We start from the raw sequence: 25,151 nt of genomic DNA on the forward strand, positions 1-25,151 counted from the left end.
TAAGGGGGGGTTGGGAGAGAACTCAGCCCTTATGTTGTGAAGTCACCCGTTACACGGAACTTCTCTGTGCGCCTCTGGGAGCTGGCTATGTACCATCCTTAGGAAAAGTGGAAAAAAAGGATTCAAACCACTTTCTGTAGGGCTTCTCCCGTGGAACCTGTTGAGAAGGGGAAATTTAAATCCCAAGAGGCTGCTGGTTTTCTAAAAAGTACTGTCAAACTTAAAGTGATATATATTTATTGAGAAAAAGAAAATGTTTGCAATTTGCCAACCTTTCTTGTGGTGACAAGTGCGTGTCAGTAATACACAATGTAAAAGGTATTTTTAAAAAAAGACTTTACCTGCCCCTCAAGATAAAAGATATTTTAACAGTAAGAAAGTAGCTACCTTTTCCAAAACAAATTCATGTTAAAACCATTTTGAAAATGGTAAGACCTATGTTTCCAGCTTTATGAAAATGAACTGTTACCTATTAAAAATTCTCGTAATTACATACTTAAAACTTGGGAAATGAAATCCAAAAATGACTTTCAGGAAGTTTTGAACCCATTTTTTTTTTAACCAGTAAAAATGCCACACTTGCAATTGAGCAAGAACAAGGTACTGATGGTGAGAAAGATGGAAATTTATTATAAAGATTTCAACAAACACTTTTGAAGACTAGTAGATGAAGTGGAAAATAAGCATTGTTTCTCGGTTAAGCACAGTCATTTGGATCCACAGATCGTAATGAAGTGGCTTTTTAAGCTACAATAGCCGTTAAAACCCAGCATTAGAATAAACTTACCTTAGAATCAGAAATTAAGTAATTTTTATCACAAAATGTTAAAACTAGAGGTTTCAAAAATAATGAAGCACTTTTAATTATACAGCTCTCACTAAAAGAAAAAAAGTTTTAGAAAGAGCAAAGGTTTTTTTTTTTTACAATACACACAAAAGATACTTTAAACGTTTTCACCCTTTTTTTTTTTTTTTTTTTGCCTTATGTGTATTGGTATAGCACATAAACATTAACTTAAAAATATACATGTCTATATGCACATGCTGGGGTGGTGCTCTACACACACTCGGGTTTGGACAGCGCTGTTTCCTGCCACTGCTTACATCCTTAGAATAAACTTCTCCAATCCCTCCAGATATTAACTATATTGTCTTCTCACTTTTATAACTTATTCTTAAATTTTTAGTCCAACTGGAATTTCTCTTGGTGAATGATCTGATGGGAATAAATTTCTCTACTGAAACCAGCACCTTTTACTAAGTAATCTGTCATGGTCAGAATTATTTCAAAAAGCCACCTTTAAAGCATTCTAAATTCTTAGAGGCATCTGAGTTTATTTTTAATACTATTTTCCATTGAGTGGTCTATTTTTGTATGAGTGTAAAAATTTAATTGCACTTTAAAGAAAAAAAATTTTTTTTGGTACAGCAAGTTCCCTTTTTTCCTCCCCTTTCAATGAAGATCCTCCTATTTTCATGTTATACTTCCATATGAATTTTTAATTTGTATTAAAAATAAATACTCTTTGGCATTTGATTTTGCACCGAATATACATATTAACTCAAGAACTGACGTATTTACAACAGTCAAAAAGTTCCTATTATCAAGTGCTTATAAGCCCATGCTCCTTTCTGCTTTCCTTCCAGCCCATCCCTAAGGAAACCACGACCTTGTTAATTTTGTCAAAATTAACAAAGATTTTGTTAATCTTCCTTTTCTTTAGCTTTACTACTCATGAATCATTCTGACTTAAGCCATCGTCACTTCTGAGATTCACCCACAATGTGCAGAGCTCTACACCACACTCACTGCTCTCCAGAATTCCACACGCAGACTCACTTACTCATTATACTGTGGATGGACATTTGGCTCTCTTCTTCTTATTACAAACAACTGCACTGTTCCTGTGGGTTTCCTGGGTGTAGACACCTACATGGGAGTTTCTCTGAGCGTAAATCCTTGCCTGTACGATCTATCTGTGGTCAACTTAACTAGTTAATACTGTTTTCCAAATTGGTAGCACTGTCTTACACGCCAATAGCAGCAGATGAAAAAGACCCTGCTGTCATCTCTCCAATTACTGGTATTTTGTTTGTTTTTTTTTTTGGTGGCTGACAATTTGATGGCCAGGAAATGATATTTATGGGTTTATTTCCTGATGACTAATCAAGTTAGACATGTTTTCAGGCTTGGTCACTTCTGTTCCTTGTTCTATGACTGTCTGCATCTTTGCCCATTTCTCTTTTTGTTACTGTTTATATGCAGATAGCTCTTTAACAAGTTAGGTATATACTGTGAACATCTGTATCATATTCCACTTTGGGCTCATTTTTTCACTCTGTGAAATGTTCAGTAAACAGAAGTACTATCAATGTAGCCAAATTATTCATTTTTCAGTGGTTTGCACATCCTCTTTTGTTTATAAATCCTTCCCTTCCCCAAAGTCATAAAAATATTCTTCTATATTGTCTTCTAAAAGTTCTATAGTTTTAATTTTACTGTGTGAACCTTTAATCCACCCGGGATTGCTTTTTGTGCCTGATGCAAGGCAAGGTCCAATTCGCGTTTTCCCTTTGTGAAAAATTACCTAGGCCCCGTTTATTAAATAATCCATCCCTCTCCCCGAGGTCTGCCATGACTGCCCTTTTAAAAATTAAGTTCTCATATTAATTGGATCAGTTTCTGAGCAATCTGTCCTTGTCTATTTATCTACTCGTAATCTCTATACCAATTCCACATTGTTTTAATCACTACATTTTAAAGTTTTTGTTGTTGCTTCTTTAGATGTCTGAGTAATGGTTTCTGTTTTTTTTCATTTTAGAGTAAGCTTTAAAATCTGGTCATGCTAGTTCCCCTCACTCCTCATTCTTTTTTATAATGTTTTGAATATCCCTGACCCTTTGCTCTTCCATTTACATTTTGGGATCAGCTTGTCAAGTATCACAGTGAAAACCATTGGGACTTTTTGTTGGAATTGCAGTAATCTATTAGCCAATTTGGACAAAGAGTTGAGACCAAGATGATCTTCTCCATCATAGTCCTTCCATTCATTTAGATCAATAGAAGTATTGGGTTTTTTTTTTTTTAAATCACCATTTGTCATTAAAAGGCTTACACAGCTCTTAAGATTTATTCTTACATACTCTATATTGTTTTTGTTCCTACTGTAAATTTTTAATTATATTTAAATTGTGGAGACATGAGAGCTTGTAGCTGGATGCATAGAGACGTAACTGACATCTGCATATTGATTTTGTTCCAGCAACCTTGATAAGCTCTTAAGTCTTTTAATTTGCCTTGTAGACTCTTTGAATTTTCACAATCTGATCATACTTTAGTCCGTTAACAGATGAGTCACACTGACTGATTTTCTAATATTAACCAATTTACTTCCTGGGATAAATCCAATTTGGTCATCATTCCTTGTACTTTAAATGCAATGTTAGATTTGGTTTGTAAAAAACACTTATTTTCTCATTGGAAGGTGCAGGGAGATTTTCTGTATCTACATCAGGTCTCATTTATTAGTTGTGCTATTTAAATCTTCATGCCCTTCATGATCATGATTTTGTCTTCTTCATGATCTATTAATTAATCAGGGAGGTATGTTTAAAATGCCCATTATATTGGTAGATTACCTTATTTCTCTTTGTAGCTGTGGCCATTTTTTAAATATATGTTTTGAGGTATATTATTAGTCACTTAAGGTGCATTATTAAGAAGTTCAGAATTGTTCTATTCCTCTAGCCAATGAAACCCATCGCCCCAGGAAGATGCTCTATCATGAGTAATCTAGGGAGGAAAAAGGGCTTAATATGGGGAGACTAAGGTTGAGAAAAATAACCTTACCCAAGAACACACAACTCAGTAAAGCTAAAACAGACTTTTGCTCTCAGATTATCTGTATGATATTCCTTCTACGAAACCATGTTCTTTGAAATCCAAAACGTTTTAGAATTTTAGATTATGAAGACATAAGCCAATAGAGGAAATAAATTAAACACACATTTTAAACATACCTCCCTGATTAGAACTGACTCTAGTAGAAAAGTTCAATGTTCAGTTAAAAAAGAAAATCTGCTAAGGGAAAGGAGAGGATTTAAATAACTCCCTATGTGGCTGAAACAAAGAAAAAGCTGAAGGAGGAAACTGTCAGGTGATTTCAATGCAGAGAAAAAGAAAAGACAGTCGCGGAATCCTGCTGTGTGCAGTAATTAAAAAGAAGTTACCAGTACAACACAGCTTAGGTCTTAAAAAAAGAGGAGGATGACAACTGGCATTCCGAGAACACTGTAGGAAGGACACTTGAAAAGAGAAAGCAAAGAGGAACTAAAATTGTAAAGTGAGATTTCAAAAAACCTAGGAGATAATATTAATTTCATAGCAAGAAAAAAGGGTTATTTTTTAAAAGCATGGTATCATCAATGCAAAAAACCGCAAGTCAGGAACTTTTGATAAAGGTCCATAATGTGCCAGTGTTTAAAGAAGAAAAACGACATATATATGTACATATGTATAGATGCTGCATACGTATGCAGCCTAGGTAACTAAATATATATAATTACCTACACACGCCCTTTTTTTCCAATCACTGGTACAAAGGTCAAGATGGACATCACCCTGCCAGCGGATCAACCAGCTGACAGAACAATGTGCTGAGTCTGGTTATTATTTAGGAGGCATCATGAATATACTGTAAGGGAAATCGTACGTTCCGTATTATAACAAAGTTACAGTGAACCAAGTATCAACATACAAGCCAAGGACATCTGTACAAGATTTATTTTCATTAACCACAATGTTTTCGAGTGATGGTATACACCCTAATACAGAAGGAGTGATTCAAATCCATCAAGAGTTAAAGGTCAGAGCCAAAGTCAGTGGCTTTAATCCCCAATCAAGAAGAGTTTCATCCACCATTTTTTCTTGATTGATAAGAGCTGGTGTACAGAACACCCTGTTTAAGCTCCACCATGCTTTCCAACAAATAAGCACCACCAGGGACTAGACTTCATTGCTTCATCCTTGCTCTGGCTGTGCTGTGGGTGGCAAGAGCCTCTTGTCTGCATTCGACCTCCCATTTACTCATAAGCATTCCTGTTTCCAGCCATAGCTTCCACAACTTCACATCTGAGCAATTTCTCCTGCATTGCATGGTCATAATATTGACAAACAGAGCTAATGAGAGCAATTAAATTGCCATCTGTTTAACAAAACATACCCTTCTGAGAGAACATCCACAGTCTTACTGCATTTAGTACATCGTCGCCACATTGAAATGACATGTTAGAATCAATACAAAATATTTATTTTTTTCCGAACCACAAAATTTACCCCAGAGCCACACTGTAAGTTTCCTAGAATTTTAAACCATTAGCATTTTTCTAAGCAACACAGTCCAACCAGAAATGAAGATAATTTTCGACCGGAGGGAGTACAATGTGTACTGAGGTCCTGTTAGAACATACCTCTGAAGAGGATTTTCTCTAATTCTCCCACAGCCACACCATCAACACCAGCAGAAATAGTATATGTACTTGTGCCACTCGGCTCTGGAAAGAAGTTGAAAACAGGGTCTTGGCCAGGGGAGGAGGGAAAGTGTCAGTGACTTAGTTCATCAAAACTAAGGGGACAAAACAGATCGTTACCCTTGAAAACATCAGGGGTCCTTTCATCAATTCTGGTGGCCAGAAACTGGGGCAAATTTCCATAAGGTAATGAAAGTAACAAGAAAGCCATTTCTCCAAGAACTCCTATTTTAACTTCTGATAAACATGAACTTCATCTTACGCAATCTTACTGAAAACTGCAACCACAACCGAAAAGGTCCTATAAACCTATTCTAGGTGTCAGTCAAGGGATTCACATTCTGATCTTACATTTTAAAGTCCCCTTAAGAGGCCTAGACCTGGAGTAAAGTAAACATAATATTCTGAAGCACAATGAGACGCCATTAAAAAAAATCAGCTCAAAACATCCAAACTGCCTGGATACCTAATGTAGGTTTTTTGTTTTGCTTCTTAGTTTTAAAATATTTTAATATCTCAGATTAGTGTATATTCATAAAACAATGTTCAGTTATTTTCAATAATAGCTGCTTATTAAACAACTGAATTTCAGCTCAAGGGCAATGCTTCTATAATAATCATGGAAATAATTAACTGCCATAAAACAGAAAAAACACAGCGGAAAATATAGCCGGTCTCAATAAGAAAAGAAGACAAAATCTGGAAGGGTTACTCTGGAGATTAAACAGGCTTATTTAAATACTATGATACAAGTGTTCCTGCTCACTTTATGCTGCAGAAACCAATCGTGTTTGCTAGATCACCATGACCTTTGCCAGTACGTGTGCACAGACCACCACTCTGAAGTTCTCCTTTTGTGCTGAAAAACATTCAAGTCCCTTGTTCGGTCATTACAGAATATTGCAAGGCGATGCATGTGCAAACTCTTCCTGAGGAATTCTTCTTGTGTGCAAATTTGCAACCCAACAGAAAGCACGGCATCTGTAACCAGGGGAGTGGCAGCTCTATGAGGCTGGGGCACCAGAGACGCACACAGCAGGAACGCCGCGGGCGCCCACCCTCCTGCCGGTTCACTTACCGCTGTTTCCCTCCTACACCCCAAAGAAAGGGAGAGGAACTGCCTCAATCTTGTAAAAGGGACAGGGAAAAAAAAAAGTAACTTTCCCACAAAATTTAGTAACGCACAACTCATGCATCCAGGTTTGTGTTTCTTCTAAATCTACCTAAGTACTACTAGATTAAGAGTCACACTCTACGAGGTTTGGCTTTCCGCCCCACAGAAAACAAAGCAGTAGCTCCTGTCAGGTGAGGGTACAGCTGTGACCACAGAGACCAGGAGAGGACACGGTTACTGAAGCATAAGGCCAACTCTGAAAGTAAGTACCGTCTCTCAAAACCATCGTCATTTACTTTGACAGGTCATTATTCCAAGGTGACCGAGCTGGCTTTCTTTCGGAGAGTCTGGTTTCAGGCTGCACACACACACGAGTCGGGCTCGCCGAATCAACTACGTGTAGCCTAAGGAGACAATCAATGTACAATTTTCTGTCCTCAGGGATTTGGGCCCCACAAAAGCCAGGACTTAACTGGGGTGGAAAGACTAGATACTGTACTGGCAAGAAGAATACAAGTAAACATAAGAGGAAAATACTTTCTGGCTGACCATGCTTAGTCAATACAAAATGGAGGGCAAATCTTATCTCCTCTCATGTTGCAAACTCGGAATTTTGCTAAGAAACCCAATTAAATAAGCAAGGTCAATTTCTACTTAAAGAAATAGGGTTTTCATCCTGCAATGTGCCTCAAGGGGCCCAGATAACGAGTAGCAACCAGGTCACATGCACTAGGAAGATGAGTATTTTCTTTCTCCAGTGTCTTCCATTCATGGATTTGTAGTACCAAGCCCTGGCCCACTGTGAGCTGCAGTCGCTGTGCAAATATTCAAAGAAACTAAATTTTGCAAACTTTGCCCACTTTTTGTTAACACATACATAATAATAATAATAATAAAAAGACAATATAAAATATTTCTCCATTAACTTAATAATGCAAAAGCATCCAAAGATTTTAATGCCAATTCACATCATAATACAATGCTTTTATAGAGAAAGTTCCATTGTTGACCAAAGAATACTCTCCCAGAAAAAGCATTTGGGCACATTATTAGGATAATGAAGAATTCATCCACATTTAAAGAAACACCCCAATTTTATTCCTTTCAGAAGTATTATTAAAACCACTCAGGAGAGACGTCAGTCGCAGGTGTTACATTTATAAGCCCGCAGCAAGCATGCCATGGCAAAAAGTAAAATTGGGACTTCATGATAGAATGGAGTTCTTCCTTGACACCACAATGTTACTGGGGTACCAAATCAACCTGCACAGGGCACAGTGAGAGCCTGTGTCTATTCTTACAGTAATTCAGTGTTTACCAATACAATCTAAGATGCACACAGAGTTAAACGGTCCAGTTCAAAGTCCTCTGCAAAATCCACCAACTCTCGTTGATAAGTACTTAAAAAACCTGGCAATCTGTACATTTACTTCTCAGATCAGTAATTTTACCAATAGAGGACTTCTATCAGATGACTTCCTTGCTCCTATCATCACACTTCAAACTCTCCCATCCAGCCTGCTCCCGAGAAAAGACAGACTGAATTGACAAAGGCAACTCTATGAGAAACCTGACAATCAGAATTGTGACACTATCCCTGATACATCTTGTTTTGCCCCAAGTTCTCTGAAGAGGTAAACAGCATGACACAGCCAAACAGAGTCGAGAATATGCTCAATTTAGAGTCAAGCAAAATTGAGAAGAAAAATATTTTCACCTGCCACATCTATTTTTCTATGCCTTCCAGAAACAACTAGAATAAGCTTTTGAGTCTTTTATAAGAACCTAAACAGCACTGTGGTATAGGAAAAAAAAAAATATATAGCTGTGTCACAGCTGGAAGGAAGCTTGAAATAGCAATGCTACTTCTCTAGTATACTTGAATATAATGCTAAAAAAGATGCAGACGGCAAACTTTGTTTTTCAAAGTACCTATCTCACCCATTTAAAATGAAATGGATCCAGAAGCCCACACCATTTATTATATTTGGACTGAATAACTGTATCTGCTTCCTAGGGCATCGCAGTAACTAGCTGTTACCACTGGAAATTTCTCCACGATACTAAAAAGGGAGCTTTAGTGCTGAAGTCCAGCACACTCCTACACTAGCATTATGCCAGTACTCCAGCAGCTGGTGAAATCATGTGAAGTGACAGAGGGAATGGATATGTTCTACAGAGTTGGTCCCCAACATTAACATGAATATGCCACAGTGAGGCAGGGGGAGATCCGACCAGTGAGCAACACGCTTCTACTTTCCCACTCATTAAGCATCCTGCTACAAAGTCACACCTGACACCTTAGTGGGGGAGTCTGTGATACCATAAACCTTTTCACGAAGCATTTGTGAGTTGAACACCATGGTCACAGAGTTGCAAAGTGCACAAAGCTCAAGGCACAGAGTAGAAAAAAGTTGTGAACTGGTGAGGGGGAAAGTTATGGCAGAAGCCAAGTTAACGGTTTCCTTTAATGAGACTTTCTAATGCTAAACAAAGACCAACTCTTTTAAAAGGGGTTGTTTTTTTGGTAATGGGCGAAAAACACTGCACTGTAATGATCTGCTTGATTTTAAAGCAAAAGAGATTCTGATGTGCAAAGCCAATGTGCTGAAGTGCCAAGTCCACAAATGAACAAAACAAGTGCTTTAAAAAAAAAAAAAAAGATTCTCTGTTCTTCTATTTTTGGAGGAAGCTGCTGATGTTGGCTGCTGGATTTCCCTTAGCAATGGTCGCTTTTCAAGATGCTTGTTCCTCACAGAATCTGTAGGTAAACTCATTAAAAGATTGTCCCATTTCAAAATCATCCCCAAGTCTAGCAGCAACTGTTTTTTGTTTTTGTTAGTTTTTTTGTTTTTTTAAAATTACAAACCAAAGTAAGAAGTCCAACATCCTCTTGCAAGAACAACTTTGTGACAGAGCTCCTGAGTGTCTGCAGGCCCCCCGCTGTGCTCCGAATACAGTCTCTGCAGCTCCAGTGTGTCCTCTTTTCGGGAAGGAAAGTACATTCAATACATTCACTATCTGTACCCTCTGGAACTTGCACACGCTGACGAGCTGTCTAGAAAAAAAACATTGCAACGGAAAAAAGTATGAATAGCAGATAGCATCTGATAATGGTAAGAATCTATTTAATACGTAATTCTCAACCCTCTTGCAATCCCCAAAAGGAGATTAAAAAAAAAAAAAAAAAAGCTGACTGAAGTGAAAGGGGCTGTGTGATCAGGGACTGAGGCGAGGCCATCATCCCATTCTAGGAGAGACTCCAGAATCTGGGAGGCCCCTGACAGCTGCTGGAAACCACGGCCACCGACTAGACTCAACAGTCTGGCCTTGACCACACAGAGTGCCTCGTGGAGAACACCATTCCATTAGATTCCCCGCACCGCCCCCACCAGGAGCTGCCTGGCATAACGAGACAGTCAGAAAAGGTAAGAACGTTGTTACTTACTATAAGCCAACTCATCCCCAGCTCTCTTCCGGGACTGGTCACCTCTAGGGATAAGAAAAGAAGAAGGAATCAACAGAACACGCAGACATCTTCATACACCAAAAGAGGAGAAATGAAGGGACAGAACCCGTAACAGAAGGAAAGCAGGTATTTCAATTCTAACAACACAGCTTAAAACAGACATTAAACCTGAATATTCTTAGCTAAAAGGTGCTGTCTTTTATTTTTTATTTTTTAAAAGATTTTGTTTATCTGACAGAGAGAGACAGCAAGAGAGGGAACACAAGCAGGCGGATAGGGAGAAGCAGGTTTCCTGCTGAGCAGGGACCCTGGGATCATGACCTGACCCAAAGTCAGAGGCTTAATGACCAGGCCAGCCAGGCACCCCAGGCACTCCCTTTTAAATACAGAAAGCTATTAAATGGAGGAAGGGTTAGCCATAAAAACGGCTTACACTGGGTTCTAGGAATAGGTTCAGACTAAAAACGTCTTTGAAGATAAACCTGGATTCTGCTACCAACATAGTCAGTGACCTGGCTTATACTAGGACAAACTTCAAATATGAATCCAAAATGTTCCCTCAAAACACACCCCCTTTTTAAGTAGGCTCCACATCCAGCGGGGCGCCCAACATGGGGCTTGAACTCACGACCCTGAGATCAAGAGTTGGATCCTCCATCTTCTAAGCCACCCAGGCAACCCTCCCCCACCCCACCCCGCCGCAGAAAGCCTCACTGTAAGACCAAACACTGCTTAAGGCTTTCGTGAAAAATCTAAGAACTTTTATTTTTAAGATTTTTATTTATTTATTTGAGAAGAGTGAGAGTTGAGAGATCACAGAGGGAGAAGGAGCAGCAGACTCACCACTGAGCAGGGAGCCCAAAGCAGGGCTCGATCCCAGGACCCTGAGATCATGACCTGAGCTGAAGGCAGCCACTTCAATGACTGAGCCACCCAGGTGCCACCCCCCCAATCTCAGAATCTTAATGTATACGAATACCCTTCCCGCAGGTGGAAGAACACGAACCTTCACATGTATTAAGCAGTTCATCTCCTCCACCTATAGTTCCGCTTTACAAATAAGGAAATGGAAGTCCTGACTAGGTCCTGTGCTGCCTATAAATCCTAGTTTTGTCTTTCCAGTTTCTCAGACAATAATCCAGACAAATAACTAAACTGCTCAAGTAATGAGTAAGAACAATGGATTTGCTAGCTTTCTCTTGCTCGGTCCCTCAGTACCATCTACACAGTTCATCTCCTCTTTCCCAAAACACTTTTGGCTCTACCCAGCACTGTCCTTGGCCACTGTTTCTTCTCCGTGTATATATTCTACATCGTCTAGGACGGCAATCATACCAGTCCTGTGACTTGAAATACTATCCATACGCCAATGACTCCCAGATTTCTGTCTCCAGCTCTCATATCTTCCCTACACTTCAGACTTGTAGGTCCAACTGTCTCCTCACCACTGTCACTTGGATGATTGTTAAATACTGCCAGTATACCATGGCCAGTGACTCCACTCCATCCCTACTCCTTCTTTAGTCTTCCTCAATAAATGGCACTACTAGCCACTCAACTACTCAGACCAAAATCCTAGCTCATTCCTGATTTCTTTCTTCCTCTCCCTCTGGAGCACTCTTTAGCAAAACATAATCCAAATCAAACACTTCCCATCAACTCCATGGCTACACTCCCAACCCACGCCACTATTATCTCTCCCCTATGCAATCTGCAAGAGTCTTATTATTAGCCCAGACCAGAGCCAGAGCAATCTTATGTAAAAGGATAAATTCGATTATTTCATGCCTCTGATTAAAACCCTTCAGTGGCTTTCCATCACAGTTAAGAATCAATTCAAATTCATTTTCCCAGTCCTGTGAGACATGGCTCTTGCCTACCTCCCCACCACCCACTGTATGTCAGCCATGCTGGTTTTTCTTCTTCCCTGGGACATGCCAGCACTTTGGTACTTTACGTCTTCTCTGCCAGTAGCACTCGTGCCACCAGTTAGCCATGTGGCTGTCTCTTTATCACCTACGGCCTCACTGGAATGTCTGCCCCTGGGAAGGCATTTCATGTCCCAATTAGCTGGACCAGCCCTTCACACATGCCCTGGTCAGGCCCTCACTCTTTATCCCATGCTCTGTCTCAATTTCTTCACAGCGCTTTTTATTATTTGAAATAATTTGCTTATGTGTTTGTTATTTATCTCCCAACATTAGAACATAAGCTCCATAAAAACAGGAATTTGTTTACCCAGTACCTACGAACAGTATCTAGCAAAAAATAAGTATTTGCTGAATTAACAAATCAGTGAATAATTGATAAATGGCCTCTAGAGACAGACTATGAAGATGACAGCCCAAGCGATTATTTCGTGCTTCAGAGTGATCTTCTAGATTAGCAGTTTCCCAGGACAGAAACCTCTTGCTGGGCGAGGTGAGGAGTCTCAATGACCGGGCAGGAAGAGAAGATACCAAATGGCCTCTGAGGGTTCGTCTCTAGGCCGGGCATTTAGAGAAAACCATGCACCACATTTAGCATGTATCAGCCTTAGACAGCCTACAGAGCTCGCAACACCTGTGTCCTACTGCCACTTTTTAAACACCTCCTGTTAACACTGTGCCTACAAAGCCAGTTGGTAACCTGTATTATTATCTACACTTATATATTATCTTCTACGAGCACCATCACAGTAACATTCACCAAATATTCTAAATAAGTTAATGCTGATCAAAAAGGAAGACATGGGATTCTCTATCCAGAACCTCAACTTCTATAGATAACCTTCATTCCCACCCCTGAAAAGTTAAATAAAAACTGAACATGCAAAAATAATAGGAGAAAAATACAGCTGTGAAAACAACAGAAGTCACAGAGAGAGAATGTAGATGTGATCTACTCAAGAGGCTGCCAAAGACATCCCCTAACGGCCAAGTCTAGAAAGCTATGGCTGCCCTCAAAACCAGACCCTTGTTACGAGATGAAAAAGTGCCAATTCCAGAGTGACCCTCTCAGCTGAAAAGATCAACAATACTCCTACAAGGTACCATTTTGCTCCAGAAATCCAAGTAACAATTACTCTGCAAAATACTTGCCTTTAAAAGCTACTTACTACAAGCTCTGAAGAGGCCCAACGGGCCGGTGTGAGAGAAGGTCCCGTCTGAGGGCGCGCGTGTGAGAAGTTCCCACACAAGCTTTCCTCCATAATGTAATAGACACCAACCTGCCCTCTCCCACCCTCCAATAAGCAATCCTATGACACAGATAACTCATAAAAACAAAATGCTGTTTTTAGCTTATATGTTAATTCTAGCTTACAAATAAGTCTATTTCCATGTATCTAAAGATGCTGCACATAAACTCCAGCTCAAATGAGAAACACCCATTAACTGTAGTCGAGGATGTATTTGACAACATTCACATCATTTCAAAACACTTTGAAGACATTCTGTGCCATCTACATCAAAGCTGGGTGCTGCCTTTCAGGACCAATCCACGTAAACAGAACACAGTCCTAAATGAAAAAATAGTTCACAAAGCTGAACAGCAATCATGTGACTAATTAGGAACAAACCATAAAATGACTGCTCAATCAGAACAGCCAGTAACAGAATTCTTGTTAAATAGCCCGTATTATATTCTCAAGGTTTTCTGCACCCATGGACACCATTTTTTCCAAAAACAATCCTAGTCAAGTAAGGTCAAAGGCAGCACTGAGTCTGACAGGGCAGAATGTGGAAGGCCTATACACACAAGCTGGAAGCACAGACAGACTTGCTCTCAGCTGCTAAGTATAGAACGTGTGCCCATCCTTTCCAACAGGTCTGGGCCAGCTCAGCAGTGGATTGCAGGAAGTCCGAGAATGTCAGGTTAGGCAGGACCTACAATGTGCAAAGTACCCAACAGGATAATCTGTTCTCATATTAATGTATATAGTATGTTGTTAATTCTAGAAATGGCCCAATCTGGTTTGTACAACAAAACAGGTTAATCACATCACCTCTTGGAATACAAACTTTAAATGCAGCCCTGCACCCCGGTGTCTTCTTTCAGTTCCAAAATAAGGGTTAGGAAAATATCTCTGGATATGTTTACATAGTTCTACACACTGTTGTGGAAGGTGAGTTCAAGGTGTTCATAGAAATCTACAAGAGCTACCTTCATCCACTGCTTCATAGAAATGAAATTTTTCAGAAGCCTGTTTATTTTTTAAAGGCATCAATAAACTCACCCCTAAAATTAAAAGCAACCATTTAAATAAAAACATTAATAAAAGCACAGATGTCAATATTATGGTAAGCCTAGAGGAAACAATAAAAGGTAGACTCAGATTATTTTGTATTTACTTAAGAAAAAACTTTTAACTGTAATTCAAAACCCATAACCCATAAAGATATAACCTGATAAAATTACACAAAAATAAAAAACTTCTGCATGACTTAAAATAAAACAAAAAAACACCACAAGCAAAGTCATAGACAAATCGCAAAAACTAACAGACTTTTATCTCAGGCAGAGAGTCAATCTCTTCAATATAGAAACAGCTCCTAGAATTCCAGGGAAAAAGGCTAACGAATAGGAAAGTGAGCAAAGGGCATAAACAGGCCACATACAGGAAAAGAAATACAAACCTGATAATATTCTCAGCTTCATTCTTAGCAAGAGAAATGCAAATTAGAACAATCGGAGTAATTCTTTTTCACCTGCCAGACCAGTGAAAATCCAAGGCCAGGAGGAAGAGGCCATGAGGAAGAGGAACTTTCCAAACTGTGCTGGTGGATATGCAAAATGGCACGAACCCCCTATGAAGGGCAATTTGGTGATATTAATCAAAGTTACAACTACATTTACTCTTGGCCCAGCAATCCCACTTATGGGAATTTACTCTCCAGACAAACCGGCAACAGGTACATAATTAATGCATGTACAAGTGTACTCATCACGGCATTCTCTGTCACAGCAAGACTGGAAATAAGTCCAGTTGCCATCCACAAGGGACTGGTTACACAAGTTCTATCTACACAACAGAAGGGATAAGAAAGGAGTAAAAGTAAGAATACATGTTGTGCTTGCCTGTATCTGTATATTAAAAGAAGCACTGAAAGGAATCATAAGGAACTAATAAAACAGTCACCTAAAGGGGTAGGAATAGACGGGGAGACAAGTAGGAGTAAAACTTCTCAATGTGTACTTCCTGTAGCATTCTGACTTTTGAACCACATGAATATAGTAGCTCTTCAAAAATGAGTAAGCAAAATTACTATGGCATTAAACAGGCTCATTCTCTATATGAAAATAATACCACTATTAGAGATATGGTAATTAATGTCAGAAAACACCTGACCACTGGACTTCAGGGAGAAAAATTACCTGCCAACATTCCAGCATTTTCTATGGCCTTGCCTTCCCTTAACTTGACCCAAGAACATCAGGTCTACGAGACCTACCTACACAGCTTCCAGGAGCCTTTCCTGTGCGAGCTGCCAGTGAGTGAGCCAATGACCCGTGAATTACTCAGTGCCCCTGCATCCACAGGAATACAGATGGCACCAGGACGAAATGGGAATAAACAGCAATGCCTAAGGCTGCAAAAAACAGATTTTCTGCTTTCTTTCCTAACCTGTGCTGAGACCAGAGACAGTAAAAACGATCTTGGTCGAGACTGGTAATCTGAGATTTAGCTTGGCCTCAGAAACTATAAAAGAGGAATGTCCATCCCCAGCCCTAGTCAGATAAGTGAGTCAAAATTCAACCTACTATTTGTGATCACAACTATACCTCAGGGAGGAACTGAGGTGTCTAACTTTCCATAACTTTCTTCCTTTAATGTCAGGAATTCAAATAAGAGAAGATATATTAAAGTGCTAAGTAAAAAGTAAGGATCATGAAAATGTAAGGCCTTACTGTATCCGTCAATGATCTGGTGATGCAACTTGGGGGTTTTTCCACAGAATATTCTATTTCGGTTGAAAATATGCACTTTTCAAGACTTTATGGGTTATAGCTAGGATCCTGAATTGCAAATTTCAGAAAAATCAGCCACATGTGTATATCAAAACCAAGCAAGGCAAATTTTCTGGACACATATAAAGAGATACCCTATTTTTTTAAGAAGAAACAAGTAGATTTTAGAGCAAAAGCAAAAATAAGAAAACTAGAATCGAAAAGCCACTTTACTGGTTTAGTCACAAACTAGTCATTTACTAGTTCAGTCACAGAAGTACATTATAAGTAATCATAACATCTCACCAATGCTGAGAGGAGAAGGTCACAACTGGAAGAGCCCTTCTAGGCCTCCCAGCCTCACTGCTCCCCCACAGAGAGCTCCTTTCTTCCAAATCCATGTTTAGTGAAGGGCAGTTTCCATAAACTCAAATCCCAGCTTCACCATTTCCAGAGACCGGCAGCTAACCTCTCCCCCAGCAGCATCACCCTGACTACTTGGTGGCTGTTTCCCATTCTAAGAACTCTGGTCTCCCTCCCTTGCCAAACCAAAGTGGCCAAAGGAAATGGACATATTTTGTTAAAAAAGAAAAAAAAGAAACTTGCCTCGTAAAACCATTCTGTATAAGTTCTCTTTGAAGTTTCTGATCTTCAGCAGCATATTCAGAAAGTTCAGATTCCACCGCCGGAGGAAGAATGTTTGGAATAAATTTAGAAAACAGAGTTGGAGCCATCTGAACCCACTCTGTGAAGGAAGGAAAAGATCCATTAAAGAAATCATAAAGACAATTTACATGAAAAAGTGAAAGCTTTCTTTGTTCACAGAAAGAATATATGTTATTAAACCAAACTTAAAGTGGGTAAAAAAGCAATGCAATCCCATTCTGACAAGGAATCTACAAACAGGTTAAATCTCCTTTCTAAAAAGAATTAACAGTACAAAGAAAGCAGATATTTTTACATTTTGCTGATAAATGAACACTCTCTTCCCTTTATCTGTGAACACTAAATATAAACAACATCCACCTGTAACAAGGGCATGCTAAAACCAGCACTCCGCCTTCCTTGTTGCTGGTCCTAATTTAGCACTGTTACCCTTTCAGATCCTTTTAAAGGCTGCCCTTTCAAATTTTCCCTTGAAAACATCTTCGCTGTATAGATCAAAAAGCCATAAAATGTCAATCTGGGTTTAATCCAGTAAATTCACTTTAAAAACTGTAATCTGAGTAAATAATTCTAAATCTGGGGGTGGGGGAGAACATGTTTGATGCTATGCAGTGCTGGGTCAATGGTAAGTAAAAAATGTCCAACAGGAGAACAGTTAAGTTAGACATGACCAAAACAAAACAACAACAACAAAAAAACAAATACCACAAAAAACAATCCACTCTTCCCTTGTATAAACTCATGGCAAAATGTTCTCAACAGTCCCTCCTTCTAGCTCAACTCAAATATACCTTCAGAGTCTCAATACGGCCCCCAGGAGAACCACTGATCCATCAGTGAGAGGTGGCGGGAGCCAGACTGATCTGCCATTTTATGGAACTCCAGGCAATCATTAAAATAAAGATGAAGAAATCAAAGAAAAGAGTGTGTATTAAATGAAGAAGTACAGGATGGGACAGCTGGCACTGTGCCTGAACTAAACTTCTAAAGATCAGATGGAAACACGCCAAAAATTTTAATAGTCGTAAGAACCTATAAAGATTAGGGCTCAGGAATTTAGTTTAAGTTCAAATGCATTCATCATACAAAGATCAGCACTTGAGAACCAGTGCAATGAATGCAACTTTTACACTTGAAATTCAACTTTTAAAGTATTTTAACCTTAATCTGTCAGGTGAATAAAACTACTTTAACAAACTAGGAACACAATGGGTACTGGCAAGGCATGTAAATATCAAAATATGTTTAACAGTATCTCAGAAAATGCCTAGGGCAGCAAAAGGTTAGTCGCTGATAAAATTCTCCTTTTCAAAAGGACAACTCTCAAATACAGAATTCTCCTCACAAGTAGTATGAATCCTATTACAAGAGCTCAAACCTGGATAAAAATATACCTATGAATTTTTCTACACAGTGATTGGTTTTATTCTGCAATACTGTTATTTAAGATAAAAGCCAGAGCTGATAAAGCTGCCTACTTGGGAGACAGAATTTAGAAATTTGTTATACTGCACTTGGATGTCTTCCAAAATAAAAGAAAATCATTCATAACCTAGCACTAAAAGAAAAATTCATGAGCCATTTTTATCACATCTAGTAAAATAAACATAAAAGTGTCAAACTACAAACATCAGTTCATAGGACATATGTAATAAAATGTTTTTGCTACTTTATAGAAGTAATTACTGAGAATAACTTGTTTATGAAGTTATGAGGAACAGAATTTAAGACCTGATGAAAATTTAAGGTAACATGACATCTGGATATTCTAGAAGACTAACTGCTTAAAGTAGCCTGAGAAAGAAGGTATTTCTGACATCACAGTCTACCTACAATACCACAGTTTTTAAGTGGTTTCCATTTCAGCAAGCTAAATTCTGACATATTTTTAAGCAAACAATCAAGCCATCAATTAATTAAAATAACTACTGGACTTAACTGGATAGTAATAAAAACAGCTAATGTTATTAGCTATGTTTAAGTACTATGTTAAGCTCTTTAAATAATGTTTTATTTCATTTAATCCTAAAACGACAAAAGAATTCCACAAAAATAGTACTGTCAAGAAAGCATCCCTTATGCTTCTAGGTGGTAGCACAATGTTCTACCCTGAGAACTTTTGCAATCTCTCTACTACAGATTTTTTAAAAATTTGCTATATGGGGCGCCTGGGTGGCTTCGTGGGTTAAAGCCTCTGTCTTCGGCTCAGGTCATGATCTCAGGGTCCCTGGGATCCAGCCCCGCATCAGGCTCTCTGCTCAGCAGGAAGCCTGCTTCCCCTCCACCCTGCCTGCCTCTCTGCCTACTTGTGATCTCTCTGTGTGTCAAATAAATAAATAAAATCTTTTTAAAAAATTTGCTATACAACTGTATGATAATTTTGACATTCTGGCTTACAAAAAAGGAAGATATATACAAAACATCTTGGAATTCCTTTAAATTCAGTAGCTTTTTTATAAGATAGATACATTGAGATAATTTATAAACCATGCCTTTGAATATAGTGCTCTTTGACATTTGGTTCTGCTTTTCTCAGTATTTCTTTCTTCACAATAAACTTATGAAATGACTGTAATTTTACCAACACTTCTAGATTCCCTGCAAGTTACAATGGGCCTAGGAAGATGAGAGTTGTGGATGTGTATGATGATGCATATCTATAGTGGGGGGGGGGTACAAGTAAAGGAGAAACTCCACAACAAAAAAGACAGAGATTAATACTGGACATAAGAATCAATTTTGTCCAAAATGTCTGCTACCAATTAGTTCTTGTATTTCCTAAACTAGCTGGTTTTCATCAGGACAGAAGGAATTCCAAGGGAGTCCTGAGTTTACATTTCACAATGATGAGTGCAGTATCTACTCAGTTTTTGTTTTTGTTTTTGTTTTTTGCTATAACAAATCCAAATACCATTAGGCCTCAAAAAACACATAGACAAACTCTGCCCTTTGGATAAGGCTGGAGCTGTCATAAACAAACAAAGAAGTCTAACCCCAAAAGAAATGTGGCTGTTTACCTGGCCTGAGAGTGTACAGGCCTTTCACAATATTCGCCATAGTTGAAGGTGTGACCTGAAATGGTGTTGACTGGGCTTCTAAAAGTAAAGCTGAAAGAAGAGAAAATGGGTTATAAAAATGATAGAACATGTCAAGTTTCTCTATTATTACTTCTCCCAAAACTAAAGTAAAACAAGTGCAAGAAAAACAGCCCCAGAGGACAAACCAAGTCTGTAAGTTAAAGATTTTTTTTTAATCCAACACAGTAGAGCTCAATCTAACAAGTAAATATGTGCAGGTCTGTTAAAACGCTAATGGAGATGATTCTCCCAAAAGCAGTAGTATTCATGGTACTTAGCGAGTGCACTGAAAGTGCTTCCCATTAAGTTCATGAGTCAGAAGATTTACATTTGGAAAATAAAATGTTCTCTAACTCCCCAACCATTCCTCTTTCCCCAAATCACCATATTAGAGGCTCTTGGGATTTTTCTGAAAGACACATTACTGGTAATTTTAGTAACTGTGATCAGAGTCAGAAACTCACATTCCCAAACACTAGAGCGGCACGTACTTTCTCCTATAGGAACATACAGGCAAGAGATGGCCTGGCTCATCCTCACTTTGCTAACTCTCACAACCACATGATCCCGACTGACCATGCCAAGTCAGCTTTCTTTTAGGTTATCTTCGCCAACAAAGATTTTATTAGAACATTTTTAAATAAGTAAGAAAATTCTAGATAATACCATTAACAGATGCAAATGTATTCCATTATTTCAGTGGCCGCAACAGATACCAATGATTCCAAACAGCTCATTTTTAAATTTCTCTCTCAAAGACCGCCTGTAACTTAGTACCCCCAACACCCACAAGACTTGGCATAATTTTATTCTAAGCCAGGCTTGTACAGCTGTATAGGCTATGCCTTTTCAAAATGAAAGCGCCTCCTCACTTGACCAGCAATGATTTTATAGGTTTTAAACATACAATGCAAGTTACGTTTGAATTTATATAATGAAGGACAGAGGTGCGCCATTCCAGTGGATCCTTCGGATTCTCTCTCTCAGCAATAGACAGTGATAACTCTGAACGCCGCAGGTTAAGTTTTAAGGATGACAAATGTTAAGCACCGCAGAAAATCACGTTTCAGGATATATTGTTCAAAAATTGCAATTCTAAATTTTAGGTTCTGGGAGTCTCTTCAACTCAAGGTTATCTCTAATTTCAACATGTGCCCCACATGCAGGCTCTTTTTCTATTCATTCATTTCCCTACCTTTTGACAATCGTTTTGGCCTTCGTAAGTCTTATTCCCACTAACTCTTCGCATTCAATCACACATTAATTATGTAGTCAAATATATATATTTGTAAATGAAGAAATGATACATTCACAGATTAAATTATATATAAAATACATAAAAATTTATCTGGGAAGAATTAATGAAAAGAATTGCATTCACTAACAATTACAGAGTTAAGAAGGTGTTAAAAATTCACTAAAATCCTCTACCTAAATTCTTTTTAGGAGAACAGTGCTTAAGAGATTTGTTAGTTGGTCTCCTCTTTTAAGGAAAAAGAAGGGCATCTAGGGGGAGGGGCAGCAGCTTGAGACTGGGAAGAAAATATTTCTTGAGTATTTAACAAGTGCTAGGTATTTTATAAGTTTAATTCTTTTAAACTTTATTTAGGATTTACTTTCTTACAAGCTTAACTATCAACTACTTTAAAAATAAGGAAACTGAGGCTAAGAACAAAACAAAATAAAGAACACTGCATAATTTACCCAAAGTCACAGAGCTACCAAGTGGCAGAGAGGTCTAAGAACGTGTGTCTCACTCTGAATTCTGTATTCTTTCTAGTTCACCATGCCACCACTGAAATACAGATCTTATATATAACGGGTACTAATGAAGTTTTACTCTTCGTTTTCTCCCCCAAATTATGGAACTAAAAAACAAAAAAAAACAAGAATCCTACAACAATTCCATCATTGTTGATTTTAAGTTAACAGTTTTGAAACTAGACTAGGACCTTCCTGAACTCCTAGGACTGACCTCTTTCATTATAGTTTATGACACTGAAATCTAGAGAGATGAAATACCATCCTATAAGTTTCACAGCTTCTTAACAGCGGAACTGGAGCCAGAACCAAGCTCCTCTACTCCTTCAATTATTCCTCAGAGCTACACCTTCACCTAAGGGCTTCTCTCCTTTTTAAATCTGATCAGTAATTCTTAAAGTCAAAACTAAAATTAAAAATATTCTTGACTTTTAAGAAGTTCAAACTAGGGCGCCTGGGTGGCTCAGTTGGTTAAGCGACTGCCTTCGGCTCAGGTCATGATCCTATAGTCCTGGGATAGAGCCCCTCGTCAGGTTCCCTGCTCGGCAGGGAGTCTGCTTCTCCTGCTGACCTCTCTCCTCTCAGGCTCTTTCTCTCTCTCTCAAATGAATAAATAAAATCTTAAAAAAAAAAAAAGAAATTTAAACTACAGGAGTCTGAACTAAAGGCAGAACTTAAGAACAACTGATAGTCATGTAAATTTTTAAAACCCTCTGTCAAAGTGAACTACAAATCTTCACTGCAACTCAACATATTACGTTTTCTCAAGAAACTTCTACCATTAACTGGCCCATTTTTGTCACATCTGCTCAGAATCAGCAATATAGAAATACTACAGATACCCTGGCTAAGGTAAAAGTATTTCTGTTTTCAAAGTTTAATGAAAGTAAAAATTAAATTCAAAGGAAAACAATTTTGCTACTAGCCAAAGGTAGAAGCTATTTTATTTTATAAGCACGTATGTTATGGAGAGATGGTAGAAAACAACCTTTATTTACAGCAGGAAGTCACCGTCTTTGTTCATGAAACAACTGTTGAAACAGGGCACTTGAGTACCAATTATTCATCAGCAGAGGGGGTATTCATTTGGCTCTGCTGAAAAACATGGCCCCTAAATTCTTCCCGTGGAGAGGTGTGCTCACACCCACTCACCTGGAATCCAGGCTCTGTAACTGCCTGGCCAGCACAATACAGCAAAAGTGACATTGTGCCAATTTCTAGGCCCAGGACTTAAGAAACTAGAAGTTTCCATTTCCTGCATCTTGAGACACTCACTCTTAGAGGAAACACAAGAGAGGAAGCTACAGCCACCACAACTTGCCAGTGACATGAGTGAGCCATCTTCAAAGTCCCCAACCCCTGGGCGAATCACATCGGCCCATGCTGAGTGCAGCAGAGATGAAGAACCCCACCAAGTCCAGCCCTAACTGCAGGTTTGTGAGCACAATGAAAGACTCTATAAAAAGACTATGTTTTGGGGTAGCATAATAACTGTAATAATAAATGAAACACTAGCATTTTCAAATTTATCTAAAGCCACAGAAACTAATCAGAGTTTAGAATACAGACTTTGAGTGTAGTTATTTGTTTTGTTGGAATGAGGGGCAAGTATAGGAAAATGTACAACTAGAGATGAAAAATCATTTCCTCATAACTCCGTTTTTCCAATTTAATTATGCCTCAATTTCTATGCCTCAATTTCTCCATCTGTAACATGAAGTAATGACTACTACAATTGGAGAAATAGATGTTAGTATTGTAAAGTATCTAGAACATGTCCCACTACATAGTAAGAAGTGAGTGTGTTTTTTTAAAGTTTTGTTTTTTGTTTTTTAAGATTTTATCCATTTATTTGACAGACAGAGACCACAAGTAGGCAGAGAGGCAGGCAGAGAGAGAGAGAGAGAGAAAGAGAGAGAGGTGGAAGCAGGCTCCCTGCTGAGCAGAGAGCCCAATGCGGGGCTCAATCCCAGGATCCTGGGATCACGACCTAAGCCGAAGGCAGAGGCTTTAACCCACTGAGCCACCCAAGCGCCCTGAGTGTATTTTTTAAAAATCTTTTGATGACCATCCATAGAGCATTAATAAGTACTTAGAGTGTCCCTTATTGTTACAGAGCCCAAACCAATGAGGCCAATGGTCACTGTCTGAATCCCTTACTCTAAGCACAATGCTTGGTAATTGCTCAATAAATATGTGATAAGCTCAGTTTTATACAATTTACAAAACATTTGGGGAGCTTGGGTGGCTCAGTCGGTTAAATGTCCAACTCTTGATCTCAGCTCAGGTCTTATCTTGAGGTCCTAAGTTCAAGCCCTGCACTGGGCTCCACACTGGGAGTGGAGCCTACTTTAAAAAAAAAAAAAAAATAAAAGCTGGGGCGCCTGGGTGGCTCAGTCAGTTAAGTGTCTGCCTTTGGCTCAGATCATGATCCCAGGATCCTGGGATCAAGTCCCACATCGGGCTGCCTGCTCAGGGGGGAGTCTGCTTTTCCCTCTCCCTCTGCCTGCTGCTCCCCCTGCTTGTGCTTTCTCCCTCTCTGTCAAATAAATAAATGAAATTAAAAAAAAAAAAAAAGCTTAAGGAATTTTACACCTTACTTGGAAAAGAAAGGCATATCTACCTTTAAGTATACTTTTGAATGAAAACCAAACTATATAATGAACAAGAGGAAGATTATTACTTTTTTGGAAAAATAAAGTGCAAATTAATTGAAGGTTTAAGAGAAAAAAAATTCATTTTCTCTCTGACTTTATGCCTTCACATCGAGAGGCCTTTATGCAGACTCTTCACAGGGTGTGATCTTATAAAATATCATGAATCTGGGAACCTGGGTGGCTCAGTTGGTTAAGCAACTGCCTTCGGCTCAGGTCATGATCCTGGAGTCCCAGGATCAAGTCCCACATCAGGCCCTCTGCTCATCAGGGAGCTGGCTTCTCCCTCTGCCCCTCGCCTCTTTCATGTGCGCTCTCTCTCTCTCAAATAAATAAAATCTTTTGAAAAAAAAAAAAAATATCATGAATCTATGGAAAGCTCACACAGATTAAGAAGTGAGATCTCTCTCATCAGATCTGGAAGACTATATTCTCTTTGAGTATTTTCTTTGCATATGCCCAATAAAATTGATTTCTAAATTAATGATAAATATAAAAACATATTCACAGAGTAAAAAAGCAGTAGCATTTCTCTAAAGAATTTTAACAGGAAAGACTTCAAAATGCTATGTTCCATTTTGCAATGAAAGTAAAGACAATGTCAACATCACAGATAATACTTAAATGGTTATAAGACCTGGAATATCATAGAAGGTTATATTTAAAGATGTTTATAAACATCTGTCCAACTTTAAAAAAAGTCATGCTCCCAAGATTTTGGTCTCTGATAGAATCTGTTGGGAATATAATAATGAAACAAATATTACCTTAATCAACCATATTATTTGAAAACTTGGCCTTTCTGGAATAAACTGGCCCAAAGTTTAACAATTTGTTCTGTTAGTTTAAACTCAAAAATAAAAAAGTTGATGGTCAAGGTTAGAACAATTCTTCTGTAAATACTGGTAAAAGTTCACTGTGGCAGAAACTAATTATGAGTATTAGAAAAGCTA

At 38.6% G+C, this 25,151-nt stretch overlaps 1 protein-coding gene across 2 annotated transcripts in view; it reads right to left on the minus strand.

The window, feature by feature from the left end:
• Nucleotides 1–610: 610 nt before the first annotated feature.
• The window catches only part of LOC111144782 (CDK2 associated cullin domain 1), a 78,578-nt gene continuing 54,037 nt past the window's right edge, over nucleotides 611–25,151 (minus strand). The window contains exons 6-9 of one of the 2 annotated variants that reach the window (XM_022499242.1): nucleotides 19,724–19,813; nucleotides 16,647–16,785; nucleotides 10,092–10,135; nucleotides 611–9,697 (exon numbers count right to left, since the gene is read on the minus strand). In XM_022499242.1, the coding sequence (XP_022354950.1) occupies nucleotides 9,456–9,697; nucleotides 10,092–10,135; nucleotides 16,647–16,785; nucleotides 19,724–19,813 (515 nt within the window). In that variant the 3' untranslated portion in view covers nucleotides 611–9,455. Of the gene's footprint in view, nucleotides 9,702–10,091; nucleotides 10,136–16,646; nucleotides 16,786–19,723; nucleotides 19,814–25,151 lie in introns of both variants that reach the window. The other variant, XM_022499243.1, reaches the window with a different exon arrangement.

Source organism: Enhydra lutris, unplaced genomic scaffold, assembly GCF_002288905.1.
Source record: "Enhydra lutris kenyoni isolate GAN:26980312 unplaced genomic scaffold, ASM228890v2 scaffoldscaffold12, whole genome shotgun sequence".
Taxonomy (NCBI): Eukaryota; Metazoa; Chordata; class Mammalia; order Carnivora; family Mustelidae; genus Enhydra; species Enhydra lutris.